This window comes from Scardinius erythrophthalmus (genome assembly GCF_964197995.2).
Source record: "Scardinius erythrophthalmus genome assembly, chromosome: 17".
Taxonomy (NCBI): domain Eukaryota; kingdom Metazoa; phylum Chordata; class Actinopteri; order Cypriniformes; family Leuciscidae; genus Scardinius; species Scardinius erythrophthalmus.
This window is the reverse complement of record NC_138237.1, coordinates 12,581,065-12,601,533: the sequence shown is the minus strand read 5'-3', so window position 1 is coordinate 12,601,533 and position 20,469 is coordinate 12,581,065. Positions and strand designations below refer to the sequence as shown.

General features: G+C 37.7%; 1 protein-coding gene across 2 annotated transcripts in view; it reads right to left on the bottom strand.

The window, feature by feature from the left end:
• The window catches only part of specc1lb (sperm antigen with calponin homology and coiled-coil domains 1-like b), a 30,764-nt gene continuing 10,295 nt past the window's right edge, over positions 1-20,469 (bottom strand). Inside the window, exons 5-16 of one of the 2 annotated variants that reach the window (XM_081390203.1) lie at positions 19,933-20,140; positions 18,926-18,999; positions 18,610-18,785; positions 18,318-18,481; positions 17,843-17,967; positions 11,983-12,061; positions 11,604-11,693; positions 10,636-10,801; positions 9,523-9,625; positions 3,642-3,758; positions 3,392-3,451; positions 1-1,742 (exon numbers count right to left, since the gene is read on the bottom strand). In XM_081390203.1, coding sequence (XP_081246329.1) covers positions 1,653-1,742; positions 3,392-3,451; positions 3,642-3,758; positions 9,523-9,625; positions 10,636-10,801; positions 11,604-11,693; positions 11,983-12,061; positions 17,843-17,967; positions 18,318-18,481; positions 18,610-18,785; positions 18,926-18,999; positions 19,933-20,140 — 1,452 coding nt within the window. In that variant the 3' untranslated portion in view covers positions 1-1,652. The remainder of the gene's footprint in view (positions 1,743-3,391; positions 3,452-3,641; positions 3,759-9,522; positions 9,626-10,635; positions 10,802-11,603; positions 11,694-11,982; positions 12,062-17,842; positions 17,968-18,317; positions 18,482-18,609; positions 18,786-18,925; positions 19,000-19,932; positions 20,141-20,469) is intronic. The other variant, XM_081390204.1, reaches the window with a different exon arrangement.

Below are 20,469 nucleotides of genomic sequence, written 5' to 3'. Positions count from 1 at the left end.
AAATTTGAAAATATCAAACTGTATTTGTGCTAACAGATCTTGTTCTCATAAAACCTTGCTAACAGGAAACCTTATGTTTTCAAAATCCTCCATGTCATACAGTGCTCTAGGAAAGGTATTTGTAGTGTCAACAAGGAATACAATCCAGGATTTACACAAATATGAATTATGGCAAGTTTTTAAGGAAAGCACAGCAAGATATGATCTGATTTTGTTCAAATCAATGTGTTCATATCAAACTCCATGCGATTAGGTAGCAAAACAGAGCTTACATCTCACAAGAAGATCCAAACAAAAATACTCCTCGTCACTACTGACCTTTTCTAGGAAATTCAATGTCAGTATCAATGTCATTTCCACATATAAACAAAATCTATCATTTAAAACACGACAGGGCTCTCTGTAGCGTAAATAGAATAAGTTAGTTTCGCAACAAACATGACTTGCCCTTGACATAAAATTCATTTTGAACTGCTGTCATCATTAGCAGCATAAACCTTGCTGCAACCCACTTGATCCCTTCAAAGAGGTCTCAAATGGGCAAATTAGCCCCGAAACAAACATATTAAAAGAGCAGTGCATTGAAGAGTTAACCTAAAACAAGAAATGTGCTCTTGGCTTTTCCTTTTCCATGTAAGGCTTCAGTTTTGTGTGCAGAGGCTTATCTTTGACAGACGTACAGTATGTAATGCATGAGCAAACCATGAGCTGACGGTGTGGATGGATTGTAGTCGTCTTATTTCACATTTCATTTCAGTGAATACACATTCAGTCTTTTTTTATTTGTGCTTTAACACCCATAAGACAAACTCAATCTGAATCAGCAAGCTTCCAGAACCCAGCTGGCTTCACGTGTCAAATAAGAATTAGTAGTGCGTAGACAAAAAGGACCGAAATGCTGAAAAATATCCAGTAAAAAAGAAAACAAGCAGCCATGCATTTCATTTGTGCTGATATTTCTCCAAAAAAAAAAAAAAAAAAAAAAAAAACTTCTTGCAGCATTTTCAGTGATCAGTTGGAATGAACATTGAGGGAAAAATACACTTCTGGCCTAACAGCTTCATTTCAAATTACATATTAGCTTTCATTTAGCGTATGAAAACAGTACAATATTATAAAAGCAACACAAATAGGTTGAATGTTAAGGATCCCTGTTTTACTTATTAGGAAAAAAAGGCTAAATAAATCAGGTTTGAGCTTATTCAGGCTAAGGAAAACACAAAAAAACATAATTTTTGTGGGCGAAACCTGTTGTGGCGCCACTCTTTGGAATAAATACTGATAATCTAAGACCATTACTGGCATAAAGAGGGCATCCTTATGATAAAACGGCATTTTTCAAAGGCATCTCTATTCTGAGATACATATTTTTGTTGATCGATTGGCACAATACACTTAAAATCGTGTTTCCCACTTCCCCTCTTCCAAAGCATTGCCGTTCAGAGAAGCTTAGTAGGTTCTGGCCTGTTTCTGCAGCCATAGAGGATTCTGGGAAAACACATTGGGAGAGAACTGTAAGTTGTGTGGGAGCTTCCTCCATGCACAGCTAAGGCATCTTGGAAACTTGTAGCATCTTGGGTGTGGCATTCCACAGCAAGGAAGGCGAAGCGAGGTAAGCTTAGCTGCCAATACAGTCCAGTTTAAGGAGATTCTCAGGTCTCAAAGTACTTATAGATGGCCGTCACATAGGTCATGACACTCTGCCAGTCGGGTCTCTCTGTGCGCACCATTTCACCAAGGTCCTGTCAGACAGAGAGAGTGAGTCAGATACGGGAAGGCAAGAGCAATTGGTCAGAAAAAAAAAGATGTTTGTGTCAACCTATGTGGTGTTGTGTGCTATGTTACACAAGTATCCTGCCACAGCTTGTTGAGCAAACAGCACAGCTAGCAGTCACAGTTTTCACCATTAAAACTAGTAAACAAAGTCATTACTAATCATCTATTTACATGATAAAAGCTTAAAGGGTTAGTTCACCAAAAAAAGAAAATTGTGTCATCATTTACTCACCCTCAAGTTGTTCCAAACCTGTAGTTTCCAAAAGTTTCTTTCTTCTGCTGGACACAAAAGAAGATATTTTTAAGTATATGGGTAACCAAACAATCGCTGGACCCCATTAACTTCCATAGTATGGGAAAAAATACTATGGAAGTCAATGGCTACCGTCAACTGTCTGGTTACGGACATTCTTCAAAATATCTTCTTTTGTGTTCAGAAGAAAGAACTTCATACAGGTTTGGAACAACTTGAGAGTGAGTAAATGAATGAGTGACAGAATGAAACATTTTTGGGTGAACTATCCCTTTAATTGTGTAATTCTTTTGCGGCTTATGAAGTCATTTATTTTTTCTCGATATAAGATGTTACGCCAGGGAAGTGATGTCATAGTTTGTTGCATTAATGTTTTACAGCTGGCTAACACAATTTGAAAACATCTTCTACTGTTGAGGGAAATTCAAAACAAAAGAAGATTTGATTAACAGATCTGAATAAAGAGATTTGATGTTGTCTCATACTGAGAACATTTCATTTGTTTACAACTGAATTTCATTAGGAAAGATAAAAAAGCACCTGGAGACATGGAGAAAACATGCCTCCTCTGATAATAAAGATACATCTAAAAATACGTTCAGAAACGCTGCATTTATGTGATCAAAGACACGATTAAAAAGAGTAATACTGTGAAATATTATCTCAATTTAAAATAACTGTTTTCTATTTTAATACAGCTTAAAATGCAATTTATTCCTTTGATGTCAAAGCTGAATTACTCCAGTCTTCAGTGTCACATGATCCTTCAGAAATCATTCTAATATGCTGATTTTCTGCTCAAGAAACATTTATTATTTTATCAATGTTGTGCTGCTTAATATTTTTGTGATATTATCATTTTTTTTTCACGATTCTGAAATTTAAATACTTTGTGGCAGTGTATATATGTGAACCTGGACCACAAAACCAGTCACATGGGTACATTTTTTGAAATTGAGATTTATGCATCACATGAGAGCTGGATGAATAGGCTTTCCATTGATGTATAGTTTGTTAGGATAGGATAATGTTTGGCCGAGATACAACTATTTGAAAATCTGGAATCTAAGGTTGCAAACAAATGTAAACATTGAGAAAATCGCCTTTAAAGTTGTCCATTTATGGTCTTGATTGTGCTGCATTCACTCACAAAAATAAATGACTATGATCTTTACTTAATATCCTAATGATTTTTGGCATAAAAGAAAAATCGATAATTTTGACCCATACAATTGTTGGCTATTGCCAAAAATATACCCGTCCGACTTATGACTGGTTTTGTGATCCAGGGTCACATATTAGGTTGAGGCATTGTAATATGATGCATATCTGAATTAGCTGTGACGTTCATATTAAACTCACCAGTGTTGATTTGATTCCCACACTTTCTGCTGCCTGGAAGGCTAAAGTGAAATTTCGCCTCTGCAAAAGACAACCAGGAAGAAGTGATGTCAATACATGAAGTGAATGCATATCTTTTTAACCACTTTTTATGCTAACTGATTAAAGAACACAACATATAGAGTGAATTCAGGTCAATTGGACCACATTAAAACATAACGATTGACCTGAATTCACCCTATTTGTGTCGTTCGTGTGTGCACGTACAGACCTTGTCCTGGCTATTGAGCTCGTGGTAAGGGATATGTGCCGGTAAGTAGGTGTGAAGAATGGCACAAAAAGCGAGCCCATCATTCCAGCTGCTGCTGAAGTTGGTGATGTCAATATTCTGTGTTTGTGTGGAGGGGGGAGAGAAAGATCAATAATTACAATTTCAGTGGATGAACTGAGGGGATTGGGTGCGTGATTCAGAGACACTGATGACGCAGTGAATCTTTCGGTGTCTCTGTGACATTATGGTTGTAGTTAAGAGCCACAACTGTAAATCTTGTCAGAAATAATGACTTTTTTCAATGTTTACAGAAACATTGACAAACACTGCTATTCATACAGTTAAACACACCTCCCTTATTTGGAGGTGATGTGCACATTATACTTAAAGTGTATGTTGCTGACCAAAAACCCATTCGTTACATTAAACTTAAGCATTACATTGTTTGTTTAGGAACTATTTTGCTTTCAGTCACAGCTAAGACCAGTTTACTGAGAATGAACACATTTCCCAGTTTCAAATCACCATGAAATCAAAATAGACAATTCTATTGCAGTATCTATTATAAATTCATGTGCCCTTATCTTTAATCATAAGTAATATCCCCTCATCTCTTCTCTTTGCTGACGACATGTTTACAACCTGTCACTCACATGACATCATAGCAACAGCAAACCAAAACCATCCTATCAATTCCCGATAGACAAAGTCAAGTCCCGGCGTACATTTTCTCCTTGTTTGAAAAGCTTAACTTAACTTGCGGTTAATGTCGAATTTAAAATGATCTTGCAAAATGTAGCTTTTTCTTTCTCCCAACGGTCAGCACTGAAATTGTGAAAACATACGCCACATTCTGTGTAGGCTTGCTTCATTACATATTACAAACATTATAATTGAAAAAATAGTGCATTTGTTTACAATAAGCTCTCCATTTCCTTGACGAGTGAAATGTATTCTTGTTACACTGTTATGCAAACAACTATTTTCTCGCACACTGCCACAAAAAGTATCGTTCATGCTGTTCAGAGACCAGCATTCACCTACATATTCACATTCATAACACATTCACAGACTGACAGTCTCGCCTCGTGCTGAAGTATTTGTTCAGCCCTGCTTATCTACATCAACATACTTCACACATGCTTCAATCCATACACGGAAGAAGCCATTCGACTGATTGTGAGCCATTTATGGTTTTGTTGTGACCGGGAAAGAGGGTTTGCGTTCATTAATGCATCAGCGTTTGCTCAACTAATGCTCTACAGCTCTCACGTTTTGCATTCACACATTATACACTACCGTTCAAAAGACAATCTAGCACATCTATCTTCAAAATGGGTAACAAAACGAAATGTTTCTTGAGCAGCAAATCAGGATATTAGAATGATTTCTGAAGGATCATGTGACACTGAAGACTGGAGTAATGATGCTGAAAATTCAGCTTTGCCATCACAGGAATAAATTACATTTCAAAATAATCCAATAGAAAAGTGTTTTAAAAATTAAAATTGTAATATTTATAACCTCAATATTGCTATTTTGCTGCATTTAGGATGAAATAAATGCATCCTTGGTGAGCATAAGCCCAAAATATCAAGCCCAAATATTTGAATGGTAATGCAGTTGCAATAATAAGGTAAAGAGGTACAATAAAACAAGACTAGCGAGTATCATTAAAGGGTTAGTTCACCCAAAAATGAAAATTCTGTCAGTAATTACTCACCCTCATGTTGTTCCAACCCCGTAAGACCTTCGTTCATCTTCGGAACAAAAATTAAGATATTTTTGATTAAATCTGAGAGCTGGCTCACTCCTCCATAGGCTTATGGACATTATAACTTGCTGGCCCAGAAAATGTATTAAAGACATTGTTAATATAGTCCAAGTGACTCCAATGGCTCAATCTTACAAGACGTGTAACACAGACGCGCTGCGCTTAAACACTACGTGAAAAAACTTGAGGCCCAGAGAGAAGGAAATGAATAGTGGAATAAAGTCGTTATTTTAGTTTTTTTTTGCGCACAAAAAGTATTCTCTTCACTTTATAAACTTAAGATTGAGCCACTGTAGTCACTTGGACTATATTAACGATGTCTTTAATGCATTTTCTGGGCCAGCAAGTTATAATGTCTTAGAAGCCTATGGAGGAGTGAGACAGCTCTCAGATTTAATCAAAAATATCTTAATTTGTGTTCCGAAGATGAACGAAGGTCTTACGGGGTTGGAACAACATGAGGGTGAGTAATTACTAACAGAATTTCAATTTTTGGGTGAACTAACCCTTTAACTACTGCTTTTCTGAATGTTTTCTATTTTTTAATCCATTGTCTTGTTTGTTGTATCTGGAATCCAGAATGAAATACGTAGGCTGTATGGTGGCAGTTTACTGGAACTGATATTTGTTCACCCGTTGCGGTTCTTCTGATGTGTATTCAAGAGTTTCCAAAAGAAACAAAAGCACCCTTTCTGATTATACTATCACCCACGTCCTCTAGCAAAAAGGACCCTCGATTTTTAAAGAACGAGTAACAGCCTTTATCAGATGTGGCAGGCCAGTGTAAACGTGCTAAGGGACGGCGTAAATTGGCAGAGCGCTTGCTCGGCTTTCTGGAAACCCATAGAAAGTGGAGTGGAAGGAAGTGATGAGCTCATCAGAGTGGGTCACAGCAGCAGGGGATCGACAGGCAGGAAAAGACCGAGGTCTGTGGAGCACCAAAGTGGTCTCACACTGATAACGATGCTCTGCTTTTTATCCAGAGATCTGCGGTAGCACACGTACCACTTAAAGACACTGGCTTTAGTTATTATACTGTGACACCAAAAATGATTTGGAAACTTAAGCCACACTTAAAGATGTGTGAATGTCATTGTATTTAAATAACAAAATATCAATAAAAAACATTGCAAAATAATGACAAAGAAATAGTAACATTTTACCATAAGGGTAAATTTGTTAACGTAAGTTTCATTAGGTATCATGACAATGATAACAATGAACAATGGACACTACTTTTAGCACATTTATTAACCCAGGTTTAAATTTAAAATAAACTGTTGTTTATGGTTGATTCATGTTGGGTTATAATAAATTAAAGTTAATTTATTTAATTTGTTAAAATTGTAAACTACAATTAAAATATTTTATTCAGCAAGGATGCATTAAATGAATCAAAAGTGACAGTCAAGATATTTATAATGTTACAAAATGTTTCTATTTCAAATAAATCCTGAAAAAACTATCATGGGTCTTACAAAATATTAAGCAGCACAACTGTTTTCAACACTTATAATAATAAGAAATATTTCTTGAGCAGCAAATCAGAATATTAGAATGATTTTGGAAGGATCATGAGTAATGATGCTGAAAATACAGCTTTGCATCACAGGAATAAATTACTTTTTAAAATACTGTAATAAAGTTAATAATATTTCACAATATTACTGTATTTTTAATCAAACGAAATGCAGCTTTGGTAAGCATGATAGATTTATTTGTAAATCTTTGTTCACTGATACCTACTGCATTTAATAATGTTAACAAATGTAACCTTATTGTAAAGTGTTACTAAAGATTTTGTTAGGTGTTACATTGTACAACCATATATTATAAGTCAAAGTGGCCATCCAATATACTGTATAGACACTTAATGGTTGCCAAATATAACTGATGAACTATACGTCTGATTACTCTCCTAAAACCCCTTTAGAATTTGAGGAACTGACTTGAAGTAAAAAAAAGGTCAATTTTGTTTTCACTTTTACTGTACATTTCTTAAAGAGACAGTTCACCCAAAAAATAAAATTCTGTCATTATTTACTCACCCTCAAGTTGTTCTAAACCTGTATGAAGTACAGGAAGGAAGGAAGAACATAAAGGAAGACATTTTGAAGAATTTTGGTAATCAAACAGTTCCTGGTCCCCGCTGACTTCAATAGTATAGAAAAAAATATTATGGAAGTCAATGGGGACCAGAAACTGTTTGGTTACCAACATTATTCAAAATATCTTCTTTTGTATTCAGCAGAAGAAAGAACTTCATACAGATATGGAACAACCTGAGGGTGAGTAAATGATGACAGAATTTCCTTTTTTGGGTGAACTATCCCTTTAAATACCATTGTAGCCAGTTATGTCCACAACCCTCCCTAACAATTCAGTGTACAAACTCCAGCCATGTTGTTTGCAGCCAAATGAACGTCAGCACAACAGAACCGTGTGAAGAGACAGGGTTACGAAGACATCGAGACATCCTTCCCGTGTCCTCTCTCGTTTGTGTGCCAGGGTTCAAAGTGAGCAGCTAATGAAAAGAGGTCTTGTGTGCAAAAGCAGAAAGGCCCAGGGGAGAGAGCATTAGGCTAATCACATTGAAAACAGAGAAACAGAGGCCCGTTCGCTGCGCTCTCTGTGAAAAGTGCACTCCCAAGTAAAGCCAGGCCGCTTGTAATGAACACATTAGAGTTGCAGTGAAAAATGGCTTTTATCCACTAGAGGACATTACCATCAATCACACGCACACTTATAGAGAGACAGACAAAGATGTAGAGAGAAAGGAAGAGACAGAGACTGTGTTTTTTTCGGGAGTGTGGTGTCAAAAAGACTAAAGAAACTGAAAGGGGGAAGTTGTACTGAGGCGATAAAAGACAAAAATCTAAACCGCTAATATCGGAATCTATAAAATCAAAAGAAAAAACAACTTTAAATCACAAGGTCATCAAAAGCACAAATCTGAGCCCACAAGGATTCTGTGCTCTGATTGGCTGAGAGGTTTTCTGTTTGTGACATGAAGCAGGAGAAATGTAGCACACTTCCTGGCTTGAGGGAAACCATGGTAACATCATGGCCCAAAACCCTCTCTGAATGGTAAACATTTTTCACGCTTGAAGGCAGAGGAGTCATTGCGATAGGAAATTAATTTGTGTATTATGCATGGCCACGTTCTGTTTAAAAACCAAACACACCCAAACACTGGCTCAAACACACTCAATGCTGACAACTGTGAAATTGGAGAGTGAATTTAAGAATTTTAAGCTACACTGAACAAAGAACAAAAAACAAATCAAAAAAAGTATATATTAAACTGCATTATGAAGCATTTTCACAATTTCCCTAGTCTGTAATGTTTTTGAAAGAAGTTTCTTATGCTCACTAATGTTGTACTTATTTGATCAAAAATAAATACAGTAAAAACAGTAATATTGTGAAATATTATTACAACTTTTAAAAGTTTTCAATTTTAATACATTATAAAATGTCATTTATTCCTGTGTACCCATTACTCCAGTCTTCAGTGTCACATGATCCTTCAGAAATCATACTAATATGCTGATTTGCTGCTCAAGAAACATTTCTTATTATTATCAAAGTTTTTGTTGAAACTGTGATACTTTTTTTCCACAGAATTATTTTATGAATAGAAAGAAACATTTATTTTTGTAACAATGTAAATCTTTACTGTTACATTTCATCAATTTAATGCATCCTTGCTGAATAAAAGTATTCATTTCATTTCATTAAAAAAAATTAAAAAATCGTTCTGACCCCAAACATTTTGGTTGTAGAGTTTCTACACTGGTCTTCAATTTGTGGTCGTAATTTGTGTGTGTGTGAGAGTTTTGTTTTTTTTTCACCTCGGGCCAATATATATTATTAATAGGGGTAAATATATAATTTCATGTTATGACCGATAACCAATATGATGGTCAATCTTATAAATGCAGATATTTATTTTATAATAATACGTCTAATATTTGCCTAATCAGACCGATAATAGAAAAGCAGCTAAAATTAGCTCATACCGATATGGTCTCAATATATATTGTGCATGACTATATTAATATCACAAGTGACTAAAATAAATGTAGATACAAAAACACTATGTACCTGATAACCCTCAGTCTTCTTTTGGCACCACCTGAGCAGAGCGTTCCTCTTGGATCCTCCATATTCCCTGGCTAATGCAGACAGAGGGTCCTTCCTTTCCTCTCTGGAGGGACATCAATCACTTTAATAGCACAGTTCCTTTGTATTGGACTCAACTTTAATAGCAAAAACGATCATTCATTTTTTTGAGTGGAAATTCTACAAAGCTGCATTAACCTGATAGATGCACCAACTTTCTTAAGATGTTTCTGACACTGTAACTATTAATAAATTGATCAATGACTCTGTATTGTAAAAACAGATAACCAGACTCATAGAAGGAAGCAATTATAAGGTTTATTAATATGAAAGAATGGTTCCTCAAGCATAAATGTCCAGTTTTAACCAGCCAGCACTTGATTTGGATTTGACACTATATAACAGTAATTTCAGTAATTTTATCGATTTAATAAAAAATAAAAATAGATAAAAATTATATTATTAATTAAATATGTTAATATTTATTTATACATATTTTTCCCAAATGCATAAATGTCCAGTTTCAACCAGCCAGCACTTGATTTGGATTTGACACTATATAAAAAAATAACAATAATATTAATTATAATATATACATAATAATAAAAAATAAATTAGGAACAAAATAAATAAATAAATATTATATTCTTAAATAAATATTTCTATTTTGCCTTCATGCATAAATGTCCAGTTTCAACAAACCAGCACTTGAGCAAAACCAGCTACCATCAGAAGTTGGTTCTAGCTGGATTTTTCCAGCAAGGAAGTTAATGCTACGACCAGAAGGAAATGCTCTGATAATAAAGGAAAGTGCAGAATGATTCGTCTTCCACCAATGGCCTATTCAAAAGCCACGGTGGACCCACGGTCAGGTTTCAGGACAGGTAAACGAGTGACATCCATTATCGAAACACTGGCCTGTCAACACCGCAGTAATCAGACAGAGACAGAGATCGAGTGTGAAACAGAGAGACATCTGGTAAACCTGACAGCGAGTAAGAGTCTTCTAGAAAGTCAACACAAGAAGAGCCAGAGCAGAGATGAACATAAAAGAGATGGAGGCATACAGACAAACAAGGAAGGTCCGCTGCTTACCGTAAACGTCCTCGTGTGGTGGGCGTCACGGAGGCGGTCGGGGAGGAGGAGTTTGAAGACAAGGAAAGCTGGGGAGAAGACGAGCCCAACGCGATGATTGAAGATGGCGTTGATGCGTCGGTCACCGACAAATCTCTCTTTAACTCTTCGCTGCTTCTGCCAGAAACTGACAAGGACGTTATGAAAAGTATTAAACCTTCTGTGTGATGTTAAAGGGAAATGAAACTTCTGTCATTAATTACTCACCCTCATGTTGCTCTAAATCCATATGATTTTCGTCCATCTTTGGAACACAAATGAAGATCTTTTTGTCTTTTCTGTCCCTCAACTTAAAGTCTATTCACCCAAAACGTTCATAAAAAGATCATAAAATAAACCCATATGAATGGAGCAATTTAATCCAAGTCTTCTGAAGAGTCACGATCGCTTTATATGATGAACAGATTTTATTTGAATAGGTTTTTATTCACATATAAACACTGATCAGCGAAAATTTGGTCATGCAAGCATAAGAACCAATGAGGTTCATTCTCGCATTATGCAGCAAGTTTGAGGTTACGCAAGAACCAATGAGGTTTGTTCTCACGTGTAAAGCAAGTACGGTTGAAATTCTGTTTATGTTCGCTGATCAATGTTTATATGTGAATAAAAGGCCAAATTAAATCTGTACATCATATAAAGCGATCGTGTCTCTTCAGAAGACTTTGATTTATATGGATTTATTTTACAATCTCTTTATGAACGTTTTGGGTGAATAGGCATTCAATGGAGAGAAAGAAATCTCTCATTTCATTAAAAATATCTTAATTTGTGTTCCAAAGATGAACAAAAGTCTTATGGGTTTGAAGCGACGTGAGGGTGAGTGAATCATATTTAGGTGAACTACTTCAATGTTGAGATAGTGAGAAACTGTATTGTCGAGTACTTGACTAGTTGTTGCAGAACGAGTACTCAAGGTCCAAATGTACCTGATATGGATTTATTCGAGTCTATGTTTGTCATCCTCTGGAGGCCGCAGCCGGGGCGCGTTACAGGTGAGGTCCGGAGGAGGTGGTCTGCTATTGGATTACATGAAATCACACATACAATCATGAAAAAGAACAACAGGCTTTATGCGGCATGACTAAGCTTGTGCTCTTCTAAAATAAATATCCTGCTTCCTCCTCAAGGTCTGGCACACAATCTCTGGTCATTAACAGCAAATGTTAAGCCCGAGGGTAACGGTACAGCACGATTACACATGACCTTTAACTCTGAGTTGGCCTCTGAATAACTAGATCAAACCGGAGTGAGGGAAGACTGAAAGATCAAGGAGTTAGATTTCCAGTGTGACTAACGACAGCTCACCTGGTATGCTCAAGTCCGTGTAGCTCGACCTCTTGTCCAGCATTGACGACAGAGGTTTGGCTGAGCTGATGGTGTGTCTCTGTAAAATAGGGAAGGGACATATACTGTACAGTTTAAGACGATAGGGCTGGACAGTATTGTTTACTATGAAGTGGCTGACCAAGGTGATTTTAAAAGAACCTTCATGTCAACCAAACCTTTTTTGCTAAGCAGATTTCAAATAATAAAAGAGATGTTTTTCAAAAAACTCACTAAAATAAGAATAAATTGTGTTTATCATTTTCATTAATATGTCTCAGCTTTATACAATCATATGTATGGAGCCCCTAAAGGGAAATGGTGAAGAAGAAAACGAAAGAAATTATTTGGCAAAGTTTTTGCGTTCTCTCGCAAATGTTTTGCGCTCCCCCGAGAAATTTTGTGTTCGCTCGCAAAGAACACAACATTTTTGTTAGCGAACACAAAGTTTCTTGGAGGAAAGAGTTTTCAGGCAAAAGCATTGACATTTTATTTTTCCACCTCCATGTCCCTTTAGGGGCTTCGTATTTATGTATTAATATTTTTAATTAGATTTAATTTTTTATATTTTCATTCTAAGTTTTAAAATATTTTTTTTGTGTGCTTTTGACATTTCTATATTTTTTTATATTCAGTTTTAATAATTTTAATTTTATTATCAAATTTTTTATACTTCAACTTCAACTTATTTTATTTCAGTTAGTTGCAACATTACTAATTTTTAAGTTTTCGAATTGTATGTTTTTCATCTAATATTTATTTTATTTCAGCTTTATTTAATTTAATGCAAATGGTTTTAAATAGTTTTAGTTCACAATTGTAACACTGACAGTATGCACCAATTTAATAACACATAGTTATCAATATAAATACATGTTTTCATTTTAATATTGTACTTTTTTACAACAACATGAAAAAAATACCAAGCACAGTTTTAAAGCGATTCTTTGAAACGGACAGTTTCAACTCAAAGAAATGAATCAACTTAACTCAAAAGCTGCTTTTGTTACTAAAGTTTAAAACACAGACACTATTGAAAACCTTATGCAAGTTACATATCTCGTATCTCTCTGTGAACCTTTGGGACAGGGATGGGAATGTTTTTCTAGTGCTAGTATTATTTCTGCCGGGGAGAGAAAAAGAACGAATGCTGACATCATTTTACTTTCAGAAAAGTAAATACATTCCCTATTTGGTCATATGATGGGAGTTCATTTCATATTGTGTACACAATATAATCTATAATCAACTAGACTTCAACCTGCAAACCTAAATTTAAAATGTGAAACGAAATTTTTCTGTGGCATGAATGAGGATGGGGCTGAGAGCTATTAGAGCGAAGAGATGCCAGTTGAGCAAATGAAAGTAGGAGTGACGACAGTGGAAGACGAGAGAGGACCAGGCCTGGGATGTTATGTTGCGTTTTATTTTGTTTATATGCCGCAGTCGTCCATGAGGGGCTGACGCTTGTTTTGGTTGGTTTTGTTTATTTTGGTGATTAAAAGTTCCCACCTCCTTCTTCCCTGAACTTGAACATAGTTACAATTTAATTCTAAAGCCACATAACCAATCATAGATCTCAAAATTGAACAAGATTTTCAAATATTTTACAAGTCGAGCTTGCCGAACAAAACTCGTCTGCCATGATGCTGAGGGTGATAGACCTTAGTAGGGTTAGATGCCATATTGAATTTAACGCAGATGAAAATGAGGCTGTGAGGGATGGGTGTACAGTCTTTACAATGGCATGCTTTTTTTTTCTTCGGAAATACGATTCGTAAGCTGAGCAAACAGTTTGTTGTTAAACAACAGTACAATCATTGAACGCACTATATTCTATCTCTCCCAACCTCGTTTTCCTTCCTGTCAAAAATTAACTATGGCGCTACCCTGACTGAGGTCTACTGCATGGCGAATTTTCAGTGGCCCAAGTCAAAAATCCCACACCAAGAAAGTGATTTTCTGGTCCTGCCACAGGGATTTATTTTTAAACTGCTTCATCTCAAATTGGATGTTCTCATGTTCTAAAACTCAAATTCACCACAAATAAACAAACGAAATCTCTGTACCTCAAACATTTTACACTCAAAGTACGTCAAACTTTTTTTTTCTGTCCTTACAAAAACATCCTGTTTTGGCACATTTTGAGGAGACTTCTATGTCCTATTCAAAAAGAGCAACACCGCAAAGGACATCCGTGGAGGACGGTGGATGAGAAAAAGAAGGAAAGCCCTACTCCAGCTCGACACACACACACACACACCAGGTCTGGAGATCTCATCTGACAGACAGGGGTGTTAGGTCAAGAAAATCCCCATCCAGAAAAATCCAGACATCTGCTAGAGTGATCAGAGATCCGTCCTAATGCATCTATCAAACACGGACCCATCTATCCCACGGCAAAATCAGTTTACTATTAACATGAGGCTATTATACAAAGGTTTAAAGGTTTGGGGTCAGTAAAGAAATTAATACTTTTATTCAGCAAAGATACATTCAATTGATCAAAATAATAATAATAAAAATAATATGATAATAATAAGAAATATTACTCGGGCAGAAAATCAGCATTAGAATAATTTCTAAGACAGGAGTAATGACTGCTGAAAATAATTAAATAAATTACATTTAAAAATGTCTTTTTTTTTAAATAGAACACAGTTATTTTAAATTCTAATAACATTTCACAGTATTTTTTACTAGTGAGCAAAAGAGACTTCTTTCTAAAATTAAAAATCTTCCTGATCCAAAAGTTTGAACGGTACTGTAACTGTTTTTAAATGAAGGTTAAATAATGCTTTTTTGCACGGATGACACACTTATTTGTTATGAAGAATCTTAGTTTTTGTTTGAAGTTAAAAATAAAATAAAATTTTATAATTATGTAATATATAAATCATTTAGGGGTTAAATAGCCAGCAAACTTTATTGTGATACATATAACACTGTTATAATATATTCATAACCTGATTTAAACTACTCATGTAATTTAAGGTTTTGGTTATAGGACTATATCCATCCATTAGTTATAGTCAAGTCCCAAAATAGATAAATAGCCCTGGATAAGATGCAGTAGGCATTTTTGAGGAAAAGTACTTCAAGTGTTGTTTCTATATGATTTTTAGGTGCTGAATCCATTTCTGCCGTATAACAAGTTGTAAACATCACTGTTTTGGCATAAACAATAAAAACAAAATGGCTGCCAAAATTAACTGCAAAAATGTATTGCAGTTTAAACATTAAACATTAGAACTAAACTATGCATTCTCAGAATATTTAAACATGTAAACAATGAAAAAACAACATTAACAGTTTTTAATGGCTGCTGGAATTATGCCAAGGTACCAAGGTACACTGGGAAGCATATATCAGTGGAAATATGCAGTTATGCCCAGCCCGAAGGGGGGGACTTGGAATACACATGACCCCAGGGGGCTGCATATTGAGAATCACTGGGGTGTCCAGCCGCAGGTGGAATATTTCAAACCCAGGGGTGGCAAGGTGGCTTGCCAAGGGAAAGACACATGCTCAGAGAGGCTTAACAGTGGAGGTCGCACAGAGGCCATGTTAGGTGTCGCCCAGCCTGCAGCTCTACAGATGTCTGTTAGCGAGGTGCCATGCGCTAGAGCCCAAGAGGATGCCACACTCCGGGTGGAGTGGACCATCACACCAAAGGGGCATGGTCGACCATGCTGCTGGTAAGCCAAAGCAATGGCATCCACTATCCAGTGAGACAACCTTTGTTTGGAGAGAGCCTTTCCCTTCAGCTTCCCACCATGACAGACAAAGAGCTGGTCTGAAGTCCTGAAACACTGCTTTCTGTCTACGTAAGCACGGAGGGTGCGTACTGGGCAGAGCAGTGCCAAGGCTGGGTCTGCGTCCTCCAAGGGCAGCGCTTGCAGGTTCACCACCTGATCTCGAAAGGGTGTGGTGGGAACCTTGGGCACATATCCAGGCCAGGGTCTCAGGATCACGTGAGAGTTAACCGGTCCAAATTCCAGGCACGCTCTGTCAACCGAAAATGCCTGCAGGTCCCCTACCCTCTTGATGGAGGCCAATGCAACCAGGAGCGCTGTCTTCATTGACAGGAACTTAAGCTCCACTGATTGCAGAGGCTCAAAGGGAGCACTCTGAAGGGTAGTTAGAACCACTGAGAGGTCCTAAGAGGGAACGAGAGGAGGGCGAGGAGGATTCAGTCTCCTCGCTCCCCTCAGGAACCTGGTGATCAGGTCGTGCTTTCCTAGAGACTTACCATCAACTGCGTCGTGATGTGCGGCAATGGCGGCACTATACACTTTCAGGGTGGAGGGAGACAGCGTTCGCTCCAACCCTTCTTGCAGGAAGGAAAGCACGACACTGATCGGGCATTTCGTGGGTTCTTGAAGTTTAGAAGAACACCAGTTCACGAAGAGGTTCCACTTCAACGCATAGAGATGTCTCGTGGACGATGCTCTAGCGGAAGTGATGGTAGCCACCACCGCAGGTGGTAGGGTACTCAAACCTGCCTCGTCCCGTCCAGGAGCCACACGTGGAGTTTTCAAAGATCGGGACGAGGGTGCCATAAGGTGAGCAGGTCCTTCCTCAGGGGATTTGGCCAGGGAGGTGCTGTCGCGAGGAGTACTAGTTCTGGGAACCAGGTGCAGTTGTGCCAATACGGGGCAACCAAAATTACCTGCTCCTCGTCCTCCCTGATCTTGCGCAAAGTCTGCGCAAGAAGGCTCACTGGGGGAAACGCATACTTGCAGAGGCCCCGCGGCCAGCTGTGCACCAGTGCATCCGTGCCGAGCGTGTCCTTGGTCAGAGAATGACTCCATATGAGGAGGTGGCGGGCAAGTTGCGACATACAGCGGGAGCACAGACCACCTTGTCGGTTGATGTACGCTACTGTCGTGGTATTGTCTGATCGGACTAATACGTGCTGACCCGTGAGCAACGCACAGAAGCGGTGCAGGGCGAGACGTACGGCCTGCAACTCAAGGCAATTGACATGCCAAAGGCGCTGGGAAAACTGAGGTTCGTCCACGGGGTGAAGGTCTGACGGCAGGTCGAAGTCACTGGGACTCGGAGCGTGCCGTGTTGCCATGCCCTCGCTCGTAAGCTGCGCACACATGGCGACCGAGTCAATTTCCATACCATGCACGGAGCAGAGTTTGCTCTTCTCCCAGTCGACCCGAAGGCCCAGACAAGCTAGGTGCCGGAGCACTAGGTCCCTGTGTTCACAAACCTTGTCTCGAGAGTGAGCTAGGATCAGCCAGTCGTCGAGAGGAACAAGGGCTGCTTCGACAACCCTCGTGAAGACGCGAGGAGACAGGGCTAGCCCGAAAGGGAGAACTGCGTACTGGTATGCCTGCCCCTCAAATTATATATTTATATATATATATATATATATATATATATATATATATATATATATATATATATTTAAATATATATATATATATATATATATATATATATATATATATATATATATATATATATATACATATACATACTGGTATGCCTCATTTGCATATGTAAACATGACATTTTAGAAAACTTGTAATACAAAAAATGTCTGTCTCTATGTAAGTGAAAAACTGGAAAGGTTTTATGGTGATATCTATAACTTAAAAAATTTACCCTATCCACCTGTAGTGTTTCGGCTGTGAATAATGCACCTATTGTTTCGATAACAATTACAAGAAAATGGGACCCTTATTTCAATGTTATACGGTGGATCCTTATTCAGGAGACATTGAACTTTCTAAAAATGTGGTATAACAACTTTTCCTCAAAAATGCCTACAGGGTTACACAATCTTGAAGATTCGGACCTGACTATTAATACTGATTGTTTATACCTGTATAGGAGAGACAGCAGCGGCTGGAGGGGTTTTGATTGGACTGGGACTGAGGGGGGTTCTGGAAATAGCGGTGGCAGCAACAACAGCAACAGCAGCAGCAACAGGACTGGCTGGAACAGGACCTGTACAGAGAGATGGATGGACAAACGGACACAGAGATCATGCGACTTGTAAAAGAAAATATATAAGGTTTCATATATTTGCAGGCTGCGCAATTTGACAAGCACACTAAACCATATTGCAATATCGATTTTATTTCAATATATCGTGCAGACCTACATGCTAGTATATCATATTACTAATTTGTAATTTCTTTATCAAAAGCGACCTGCAGAACACTTGCAAGCGCAAGCGCCCTTGTGGGGTCCGAACAACCAACAACCTTTTGTTAACCAGCAAAGATCTATAAACAATAAGCCACACCACTCCAAATATAAGAATGCATCTGCATAAATCTGCATGTATTGTGAACCTTGCGAGGCGCTGTCGAAGCTCTTAATGAGTGTTTTGACGGTGGGCGATGGTTCAGAGGAAGTGGAGGAACGTCGACTAAGGCCCATCCCTTGCCTCAGCGCAGCCAGGTCTCTCTCCACGGCATTCATATAATTATACACACGACCACGCTCCTCTTCCTGCCTGTAAAACAAGACACACTCTGACACTCAAAGTTCCTGCATATGCAAATATTTGCACACAACCTGTGTCCGAGTATCATTATCCCTGTTTTACTCTGGGTTGTAAATCTACACTACATCTTCTCTTACTTCTTGCTCTTTAGGTCATCCAGCTCTTTGCTCATCTTCTCATTTTTCTCCTGAGCTTCCTGTAGGCGGCGCCGCATGTCTCCAATCTCCTCCTGAGCTTCTGACTTGATGTCGTTGGCGATGACGACAGCCGTTTGCAGATCAGCTTGGAACTGACGCCACTCGGCTGATTCCTCCTAAATTCATTTGTAGAATCATGGAGATCATTTCTTGGGTGAAAAGACAATGGAATTTCAAACCATCTTGAAGATTACAATTACTATAAGAACCCTGATACACACAGTGCAAACACAGCACATAAAAAGGGAAAATTTACCCGCAATTTACGGTGAAGAACCTTAATCTCCTTCTCCATATCATATTTCTGATCATGAAGCTTTTTGATGGAATCTGAGGGGGGGAAATAAATACAGATTTAAGTTAAATGTTCATTAATGTGTTGCTGAAAGTTTATTTTTTATTCAAATGCCTAATTTTAATTTTATACAATTATGATATCTTTTGAAATATGTTTTTTAGTATTGATTTTTGGTAATGCATACAGTAAAACTATCATTCCAATAAAATGAAACTGAAAGCTAAACAAATGTTAAGTCAGGATAATGTCTGTATTTCATACTCAGATAGCTCGATGCCGCCTCTATGTGGACAGCCTGCATAACTACAAAATAATGAAAACAAACTGTGGGCATCTGGTCAACACCAGACAAATTTGTGTTACATACATAGAGAAAAGTTTTCTGTATAATTCTTTACTTGAGATCTATCTTACATTACGCACATTTGATATATTTATAGATAAGTATATACCAATACAATAAACTATTCTCACTTAGTTTTTCTTCAGTCTGGACTGTTCACACCAAGAACAATAACTATATCGATATATTAGCATTAGCACCAACGTACAATATCATTCTGTTTATTGTAAGCGCGTGCTGCAGTTTTGTCGCCAGACACTTGAATTCTGATTGGCTGTCGATGTTTTAATCGCTCATCTGCTGGAAAAAAAATAATCGTTCTGAAAGCAATTCCAATGATATTGTTTCTCTGTGGCGTTATCATCAATAGTTGTGGTGTGGACTTTTCTATTCTATTATATTAAACGATTTTTAGAATTATATCTTTATCGCTATCGTTAGTCCTTGGTGTGAACGGGCCTTCGCTCTACAGAATTTTTTAGCACAATATTTTTGATAAATATATCATTTTGATAATATATAAATTACATTTAATTGTATAAATATATTTAATGTGTCAATTGCATATAAATAGTGTTAAGTGACCAGTAGCCATGGAAACCATTCTATGATTGTGACATACTCTCCAGGTCGGAAATGATGAGGTTGTCGTGAAGCTTGACAGCCCGATGCTGCTCGACTTCATCCTCCAGCTCAAAGATGGTCTCCTTCATGTCAGCGATCTCTGTATCCTTCTCCTCTAGCTCAGAGCACTGCTGCTCCAGGAGCCGCTTCTGCTCCGCTAACTGTGCCTGGATATCGACACGAAATGCTCGGAACTCACCCTCAAGCTATAGCAAACACAAGGATGCATGTTAGCAGGGATACATCAGGCATGTAATCAGCTAAAGACAAAACAGAGGGAAAACCTGCAATACAAGTTGCAATACAAAAATGTACTAGTTAACCTGGAGATTCAATATGTGGATTCAGGATGTGACAAAATAAGTATGTCAAAATTCACAGTACTCAGTACCTAGATGACCTTGAGATTCTGAAGTGTGCATATGATGGACACTTTAATATCCCATGAGGCCACGGGAGAGGATTTATGAATGGCAGTGAAGGACGCAACTGACACTGGTAGGTCACATGATAATGACAACATGACGAACGTAGT